Consider the following 10,660-nt stretch of genomic DNA (forward strand, 5'->3'; position numbering starts at 1 on the left):
ATTACTTTAAATATTAATAAATATTAAATTTTTGTAAACATGTTTATAACCTTATATATAATAATAATAATTATATAAAGCCAACTGCAACCTAAAAAATTCAAAATTCTATTAAGAAAATGAAAACTTAAGTATAACACACCTAGGATTACATAGAAAACTTATATTAAAAACTTTCAGCAGATACTAAAATGAAATAGGGCTAAATATAAATCACAGTATATTATTGAAAATGAAAAACTATATAAAAGATGATATACATTTTTAAAATATATTTGGTTATCATTTATATATTGATACTATATATACATTATATCAAAACTAGGAATTTTTTAAGTATGCTATGTTAAAAATAATTCATAACATAATAGTCCAAGATGAGGAACTAATCAAATGCTTTTTTTGGATTACAGTAGTTAGATCAGAGTGCAGTGACCAATTGAAGATGAGGAACATCTTGAGATACCAATAAAGTTTAAATCTCTTACAAATCAAAGTGACCAAACTTTTATTAATTAATAAACCATATCAACTAACCTACTTACTTGTTGAACATATTACAAGTTTTTAAAATATTTTAAAATGACTAGTATATATGTAAACTGCACCTTTTGTTTATTATTAAATTTTGGATTAAATATACCAAGTAATGAAAAGAAAACATGATGTTCACATAAGAGTTTTATTAGTCTCTTACATTGTAAGAGTTCATAACATTCAGACTAATAACTTACATTGTCATAAACAGAAAAATAAATCATAAAAATGATTTTATTAATTAAGTTCAAAGTAATTTTCAAGATTATTACAACCAAGATCATTAAACATCATTCAGCCATTAAGCTTATCGATAAAACAAGTATCTGGGGATTGATTTATTAATGACAGCATTTAACATTTTATCTTGAAAACTTGCATTAATTCTTTTGTCTATAATTAAATAAAAATTTGGTATATAAAAATTTCGTTCTTCTTTTCTAAAAAAATAAATTATTTATCGACCAAAAAAAGCAAAATTCGAAAACAATTTTTCAATATATAATTATCATTGCTATGGCAGAATGAATATTAAGTTTTATCAGAAAAAAAATATATTAAATAATGAGTATACCTTATCATATACATTATCATTTAAACTGATTATCAAAAACTCTTATATATTTGAATATAATAATTATTATTAAACATATAAATATCCTACATTAATGTAATAGGCCACTGATTGAAATAGATTACTTTTTTATGTGTATTACAAAATCACATGTTCAGACGTCATAGTGACGTCAATTTCTAATGCCCTATTTTCTAATATGACGTCAATGAAATACTGTATTTATATTGAGTGAGATTTTTTTTTTAATTTATTGAAGAATGAAAAATTATTAAACGTCTTTTGATACGTTTTTATTATATTAATATTCACTCATTAAAATTTAACAATAAAACGAGTTTGATCGTTATAATGTGTTTACAAAGTACTGTATATGATGACTAATGATATTTTTAGCCTAATATTAGTTTAACCTTTACAACATCTGAAAAACATAAAATTACCTAGGTGTGGACGTCTATATACACTGTAGTATAAGTTTTAGTATACTTATAAATGGGGGAAAAATATTTCTAAAAATTGCCATTTTTATTTTCATTTTATTTATAAAATACATTACTTCTCAGAATAACTTTTTTATTCGAATTGATTTTAATCTGGAAAGATATTATTAAATTTTTTCTCTCAATAAAATTTTAGTTTGTATGATATTCTAATTTATTCCTTTACTGAAGCATAAATATCTCAAGCAATAAAATTGAAAATAAAAATATTATAAACGTTTCGTGGGTTCTGTCCAGGATACAATGGCGTTGATCTATACTGGACAGAGGAGAACAGTCACCTAATAGCAAATTTTACCAGCAAATTGTTCCCCTCCCAGTGTTTTTTTTTTATAGCATACTACAAAAATTAAAAACAGAAACGCGTACTGTACACAACAAATACACCTTATTTTGCACAGTAAATTCATTCAGACGGCCATCCGGCTGATGGCCGCTCTGGGGACCCGGGTTCAAATCCCCAGGTATTTTTCGGATGGTAGTCCGTCCGAATATGTCGGGCCCCGTCCCTCACCACCCGGCCGCCCCATTGTGAACCTGGCCGAACCCATAATGGACTTGTTATAAGAGCCCAAAGAGCGGAAAGAGTTTTTTAAAAAAATACTGTATTGTATGTACAGTACAGTACATCCATTCAAAAACAGACAATGAGAAATTTTTCTTACCAATTGTCATTGGCCCCCAATATTTATACAGATCGGCCCGATACCCGGATATGTAGGCCCTGTCCCTCACCACTTGCCAGCTCCATTGTGGCATAGCCAAATTCATGATGGGTTTATAAAAAAGGCCTCATCGCCCACAGTGCACGTTTCTTAATTATTTTTAATAATTAAAAAATGTATAATTTGATAATTAAATATTTATTTTTAAATTATCCTAAAATTTTAATTTTTTTTAAGTTAAGGATGATGTAGAATCTATTAAAAATAAAAAATAAAAATCTTATTTTTCTCGCGTATAGTTATTGATCTGTAAGAGTTTCCTTAAGCTACGTTGGTAAGTTTTATTAAATTTCGAAAATCTCATCAAATCTATAGTCATATATATCTTAACAAAATTGCTATATTAGGATATAGCAGATTTTTCGATTATAGAAAAATCAATATTGAGTAGCAGTTTGGTGTCTTTATTAACTAATGCATTTAAATGATTCGGATGATAATGATGATGATAAATGAATTATAATTCGGATCTATTCTATTTCTGAGAAATGCTTACAAAATGTTAACATTCTTTACTATTTGCTGCAGAGTAGATACATTATTTAGACAGAATTAGCAATATAGAAGTATAAAAGTAACTTTAAATATACATGAATTTGATACATTTAAGATACATCTACATAAAATAAATTTGAGTACGTTATCAGATACTCACAGTCTGATACTAATGGCAATTTCCAAACAGCTAGTTCGTCGCTCTCGCTAACGTAAATCCAAAGAGATATCCGATAGCTATCTAAGTGAACGCCTGAAAATAAACAGAATTAATAGTAAATTATTAGAAAAAAGTAACAACGAAAAAAAAAGCGTTATTTATATTGTTATTACAAAAGTTTTACATCGATAAATATTGGTAAAATTATTAAGTTAACTTTATCATAATATAAATGAATAATTTATTATGCAATTGTTAATATTTACTTTAGATTAATTTAATTAATGAAAAATAGAATTTTTAAGTTATATGATTTACTTAAATAGAACAGAATTTAAGAATTTTAAAGAAGTTTTGTATACTTTTTATTTTACTCTGTTACATATAACAGCTAGGAAAGTATGGCGATCGGTCAATCCCCAAGATCCCCAAAATGATCCCCAAGATTTTTACATTTTTTAGATAATACCCTAAAAAATAAGTAGACTATTTAATAAAATAATGAAATCGTATTTTTTAAAGTATTATTCTGTTAATTGTCATTATAATAATTCATCCATTTCATACTCTACCGTAGATTCTCCCATATCCGGACTGATCAAAAGCAACCAAAAATTTCCGAAAATATTGTCCACTACTCCAAATCTTACCTTTCCATATTGCACTGGGTATATTTTTTAATTTTTTTTTTATTAAGGTTACCTTAAAGTTCGTAGAAGAGCATCAATTACTGCTGACCTGATAATGATGAGGCATTGGCGTGACGTATCAGCTCCTCGGCGAATTGAGAACAAAACAAACAACTTTACAATTAATTTTGAAAGTATTGTGTTAATTATAATTGTCAAAAATAAGCGTCAAAGTCAACATAAACATTTCTTATACATACAGTAGGCATATGTGTTACTGTCTTGTTTAAAAATTATCACATTTTCTTATACGAATCACTCTCGCCCACATTAGTTCGCATACGAGAGAGTCTACTGTTTTTTAATAAATTTAGTATAGGTTAATTTAAACAATTAACATATATATATTATATATGTTAAAAATATTATATGAATACATAACTTAATATATAAATATATAGATTTGGACTACAACTAAAGTTTGTTTCATCATTTACAGTTAAATCATTAAGCAAATTTCAATGATTTGTTCGCTTCATCGAAAATTAAAAGGCGATGTCAAAGTGAAGCGTTCATCCGATTCGAATTTTATTTATATTTCTCAAATAAAGGATAACATGACAAATCGCTTAAAATTCCTTCTTGATGATAATAGCCTTCCACATGTTAGCCACCAGAGGAAAACAACCGATGAATATATTCTAATGATAGGCTCTAGAACGGCGCAAAGCCTATTGATTTTCTCTCTTTCTATTGAGAACAAGCATTAACAGGATGTAGAACTATAAGGAAACGTAGCAGGGGCTTTAATTAGTGAACGAATCAGGCCCATCTGCTAACACTTCGAAAACAATGCCACATCTCTAATCATTAACACATAAATTCAGATATGTTGCAGTAATTGTGGCATCATTTTTGAAAATAATACAAAAAAAAATTATTTGCATCCTTTCATTAAAAAAACGCTAAATTTTAATTATTCTATGTAATTTTTTTTTAAAAAAAGAATAATTTAATATTTGAATAATTAATGAGTCCTTCTATTAATTATTTTAAAAATTAATTGAAATGTGTTAAATTGGTTAAATGTCGCTAGATTATTCCAAGTTAATGAATACGATTAAAGTTTGAAGAAAGAGTAAACTCGCTTATTCTATGAAATAAAGTGCTTTGAGATGAGTAAAGAAGATTTCTACTTATTTTATGTAGTGAAGTGTTTTGATGAGAAATGTATATAACAGTTTTAGTACCAATTTGAATATAGTCGAAAATTTATGAGGAAATTTATTGGCCTTTGGCATTCACCATCCCATCGGATTCTGCCGAGATTTATATATTAAAGAAAGAATTATTTATTTATTAGAATTATTCATAAGAACAATTGCATATTTCTTAATTTTTCCAGTTAATTTATCCGCATTTAGTTTATATATTTATTCCATATATTATAGTTAACAAATCATTTTTCTCCAAAGACACTCTAATTATATTAACTGTTAAATGTAATAATTAGTTAGTATTATCTAAAGGAATACTCAGATGTTACATTTAATATTTTATTGAGAAGTTATTTCCTTAATAATTTAATTATCCTACGTAGATAATAAGTTTACTCTTGGGTATAATATAGTTCAAGCTTAATGTAAACTCTAAGTAAGACAATATTCCGAAATTTCATTAGCTAAAGATAGTTGTAGATTAGACTCTCAGAGGAACGATTTTTATCTAGAAAAGTTTGACTGGAATTGTTTATCATTTTAGAATTCTCGGTATAAAATCGTTTCTTTTTTTCGAAGTTTGATTAAAAAAATAAAAAGAAAAGTTAATAGTTTTAAACAATAAGTCCGTATCTAGAACAGAAGTATCAATCACAAGATTGGCTTTTCCATTGACATTGCTGATCCATTGCCAATTTCAATTTCGATGTTTTGATGTTTATCAGTTAACAATTCAATAGATTATAATGAAAATATATTCATGATTTACAAAATTAATGTTCCTACTTTAACTATATTTAATTAAGTTACTTTAAGGTTTATTTAACATTTAATGTTTCTGATTTGAAGGCATACAATATTTATTTGCATTATAATTATTATTTTAAATAATAAATATAATGAGAGATAAACAAATAAATCAGAATTATAATGCGATTTTGTACTTTCGTCTGTAGAACTGATCGTTAAATTTTACAGTAATGAGACATACATTTTAGTTTATAACGTTCGAATAAGTTTGAAATTTTAATTTTGTAAAGATAATAAATTTTATCTATTGAATTTTAAGCATATATTTACAAATTGGAGTATTCTTGTTCTAAAAAAAATTGTTTTAATGTTTATACACAATGACCTGAATAAATTTTAATTGAATCTGAAGAACTTTTACTGATAAAATCATAAATCGTACTAAAAATTTTATTAAATCAATAAAATCTTACTTTAAAAGTTTTTATCGTTGCTGTTTGTATGGTCCATTAATTTTTAAAACTGAAAATCTAATTAAATTAATTTATTTGTACAGTATATAAATCAATATTCGAGGCAGCAAAATTATATTAATTTAATCTGCATTTTTAAAAAAAATTTAAATAATTTAAAAGTTATTATTTCTAATGATTATATTTTTATATCTCATCGATAACAATTTGAAATTTAAATTTTAAATGTTAAAACAGTATAAAATAAATTCTGTAATGATGGTTTTAAATCTTAAATGAATCGCTGATAGATTCAGCAACATTGGGAAATGATAGATGAAATATGATGAAATGAAGGTTTCACATGAGAATAATCTCATGCAATTTCATCACTTTATCAATGAAAAGTATTATATATAAACGATTGAGTTGATTAGATATATTGTTCTATTATTATTATTTATTTTATTTATTTATTTATTTTTTACTATTAACAGTTTGTGAAAGCGCTAAAATCAGCAGATGTATCCAGTCTCTGTTTCTGTTTATCAATTATTATTTTATTTAGATTATAAAATAAGGTTTATATTCACAGAATTTTTGCTTAGTTTTATTTTCCACAGCTTGAACAATTAGTCTGCACAACAGCAACATATATTAAAGTTTTAAAATAATGATTTTCTTACCGAACTAAAGGACTGTACTTGAAATCGATATTGTAAATTTATTTGTTTTACTCACCCGCATCTTCTTCTTCATCTCGAAACATTGGATCTTCCGCACCAGGTACAACAGGTAAGTCTCCCCATCTCGGAGAATATGGAGAATATCTTGGGAATCCATAAGAATCGCCAAAACTGCTGCTAGGTCTATCACGGCAATGTCTCAGAATGTCTGCAGTAGGTTCCCAAAACTGTCTTTGATAAGAACGATCCCAACCGAAAGGTGAATGCGCTGTATCTCTTAATTTTTCTCCGCACTGACTACATAAGAGTTTTTGCTCTTGGTCTTCTTCCTCTTTATCTGGGCTTCGACTTAAAGATCTTGGGCGTCTTGATGGCAAATCCCTATCATCAGGGCTGAGGTAGGATCCAAGAAATGGTTGTGACTCGACTGTGTCTACTTTGATACGTATTCTTTCTCTTCTTCGCTTCGTTTCTTGATCAGCATCTCTTTGTTTTGGAATAGCTCCTTCACTAACTCCAGACTTAAACTGTGTTTCTTCCTTTGCTGCTGTGGCACTTAATTCTTCTTTGGAACTTATTTCGACAGAAACGTCAGTTGGCTGTGTTTCTGGACTAACAATAGAACTACTACTAGAAGTGACATCACAGACAAATACCGAAGGAATAGTATGTTCTTTACAAACAGCAGGTTCTGATATTTCTTTCTGTTCTAATTTATCTTTCTTCTCTTCTTGTTCAGAAATAGTTTTTACCACTTCCAAAATCAATTTTTCAGTTTCTAACTCATCACTTTTAATTTCTTCTTGCTCTTGAGATATCGGTGCTGCAATTGCCAGAGAAAGCTGTTCAGGAATGATGTCTTCACTAAGACTTTCTCCACCAATGCTTTCTAATATAAAACTACCCGAAGTAGTACTATCATAACTGGGAGTTGTCGTTTCTGAAGGCAAATAATCTGACGATGATGATCTAACACCGTTAGGCTTAATTTCTTCTCTGGCCATTAAATGAAATTGTCTCCTTCGTTTCCATTCCTGATTACTCTCTTCCGAAACTTCAGAAATATCTTCGGGTCTGAACGTCCTTATCGGAGGAAGATCAGTTTGCACACCAGAAAAAACACTAGAGCTATCACTAGATTCGGACTCTTCTCTATTTAGAGGAGAGGATGATATCGATTCTAGTAATTCCTCTGATGTCGCATCACTCTTATTTTCGATAACTGTCTGTGCATCTTGATGACTCGACTGCTCCGAAGAAGGTTCAGGTACGGGTGTAACATCTAAAGCTCTTTCGTCGGGCCCTTCCTGTATAGGAGACATTTGTCCTGATTCCGAGTCGGAACTTACAGCCTCTTTTTTTGTTGATTCATCTGACGACTCGTCATCTCGAGGAAGAGGAACTGGAGATTTAATCTGACTACTACGAGAAGATGGTGAACTAAATATACTAGCCGAAGAAGCGCTTTCAAAAGAAGTATGACCTTCTTCGGTACTATTTTTACTGATAACAGTCTGGGTTTTTTCTCGGCGTGTTTGATACGACAAATCTGTAGCAGTAACGTATTCTGAACTCTCACTAACTTCTTCAACTTCAGCATCACTTTTATTAGATGGTTCACTTTTCAAAACGTGACTGGAACTACTTGTTGACAATTCACTGCGAGATGTTTCTCGTTCTGTGAAAATACTACTGGAAGACTCACTATCAGGAGATGTCATAAATTCTTGTTTGCTTATTACTGGAACTTCCTGTGCGGATGGTGTACTAACCTGAGAAGTTTGAATTCCACCATCTGTTGTGACTGTAGGAGATTCGGTTTCTACTTCTAAAGCTTTCACGGGTGTAACTTTGGATTTTAACTTTGTTCTGCTTAATTCACTTGATTTTAAAAAAGAACTATCTTGACCACCACTGTCCAAAAGGGCTGTCATATAATATCTAGCTTTTCTTTGAGGTATAAACATAGTTTCAGATGATACCATAGAACTTGAAGAATCTCTACGTAATTTTTCATCATCTTTTCCTTTGTCTTCTTCTGTTCCAGAATACGTTTTTTCTGTCATATCTTCACTTTCCGAAACAGCCATACTGATAGGATGAGTATCAACAGGAATACTTGGAGCTGAATCTGAACTAGTCATTATTGGAACAGGTGAAGCGATTTTAACAATGTCATCTTTGGCTATATCAAATTTTGTCGAAATTTTAGGTCTTTCTCCAATTAACACCTCTCTAGATTTCGGTGGTGAAACCGGTTTAAAAGACACCATAATCTCTTGCTGCGCATCAAAACTTCTATGTTTTGTTAAACTATGTCTAGTTGCAGATCTGACTAATTTGGGATGTTTACTGACCATATCCACCTCCATAATTTCTTCATCGCTATCACTACCTAAAACTCCATGCGCAGACCTACTTTTCGTAAGTCTAGAAACACTTCTGTTACGCTGTGACTGAAGTTTTTGCCTGTATTGAGCGGTGGCACGAGGTGATAAAGTCAAGTAAGCGGGCAACAAAAATCGTGCCTTAAATGTTAATTCTGTTTGCGTAGCTTGAGTTTTAAGCATTGCACGTCGAGGTTTAATCACTAAAGGTCGTGACAATATCATTTCAAACGATTTACTTCCCGATAAATCCAAAAGACGTTCCTGCGAATGATGACGATGCGTGGGGGAAAAGTTCCTTTTCTGGCTGTTGAGAGGCGTCGATGTGGCTGCGGGACCCACATCCACTTCTTCTAATCCACCTGCAACCGTATTGCTTCTAATCATAGAACTGGAATCGAAACTCACATGTTTTGGTCTTCGGTCATCTAAACTGAAATCTGGAGTTTTGGATGATCTTCTATACAATTCTCTCCTACTGTAAGTGTCATTGAGTGCATCTACACTTTGACTTGGTGCTATTTCTTGCCTTCCTATACTTAATTGGGACGGTCTTTGAATGCAACGACTGAAACCTTCACTATCTGTACTATGTTGACTACCTAAACTGGCCGAGCTTGCAAGTTTAGTTTTAGTTCGACTCTGATCATCGCTATCTGCCCAAATTTTTGGATCTGTGACGCAAAACGTCCTTGGCCTTCGTCGAAATCCCGAACCAGCGAATTCATCTTCATCTTCCTCTGTTTTCGAAGAACTAGTCCATGCTGTTGGTGTTTCGGGCATGTAGAGGTTCTCGTCGCTATTCGCTTTCTTTTTCATACAAGAGAATAAGATAGAATTTTTAGTACATGGACTTTCTTGTTGATTTGCCAGACAACCAAAGAAACGATTCGTTCTGGCATTTTCGAGCACTTCCTCTTCTTTCTTATTAATGCAATACTGTTCCCTTATATCCTCTCTCGAATAGATAGGATGTCCCTTTTTATTGCGAAGGATATTCACTCTCCTTTTCACCATTTCATCATCCGAATCGTATGTAATGGTGTCTGCAGACAAGTCCACTTGTATGCTTTCATCTACGAAATCCAATGATGCAGATTTTTGCGACAAGGGGGTATCACGGGAACTCAGCGTAAGACGAGAGTTTCCCAAGGAGCCACCTGAAATAAAAATTAATAATTTAGGTTTTATTTCAAATATTTTATATACACTATAGAAATGATTATAATGAATATTCAATAAATACACAGATTGCAAACAAACAAACAATAATTTAAAATGTTAATAATTCAGAGTTAAATTTAGAAGCTCGGAATCCAATAAGAAGTGTTAATGATGTTTACTCTTAACAACATAAACAAAAGATGTTATTAAGTCGACATTTACGTATCATTCTCTTCTCTCATTCGTGCTGGATTAACGTCTTATTGGGCGTCGGAGTCATTCACATGACGTCAATAGAGAACCATCTAGGTCAAGCTTTGGCAAGGAGCCAAACTGGTGATTACGTCCCTCGAAGTATATCACTATCTAGAAATTCCGATA

The 10,660-nt window shown here is 30.5% G+C and overlaps 1 protein-coding gene across 1 annotated transcript in view; it reads right to left on the reverse strand.

Annotated features, from left to right (window-relative positions):
• The window catches only part of LOC111629864 (serine-rich adhesin for platelets-like), a gene marked incomplete at its 5' end in the record, with an annotated part of 115,231 nt that extends 104,856 nt beyond the window's left edge, over positions 1–10,375 (reverse strand). Inside the window, 2 exons of the mRNA XM_023373774.1 lie at positions 2,954–3,087; positions 6,784–10,375. Coding sequence (XP_023229542.1) covers positions 2,954–3,087; positions 6,784–10,375 — 3,726 coding nt within the window. The remainder of the gene's footprint in view (positions 1–2,953; positions 3,088–6,783) is intronic.
• Positions 10,376–10,660: the final 285 nt, after the last annotated feature.

Source organism: Centruroides sculpturatus, unplaced genomic scaffold, assembly GCF_000671375.1.
Source record: "Centruroides sculpturatus isolate CEXI.00-Female unplaced genomic scaffold, Cexi_2.0 scaffold548, whole genome shotgun sequence".
Classification (NCBI taxonomy): Eukaryota; Metazoa; Arthropoda; class Arachnida; order Scorpiones; family Buthidae; genus Centruroides; species Centruroides sculpturatus.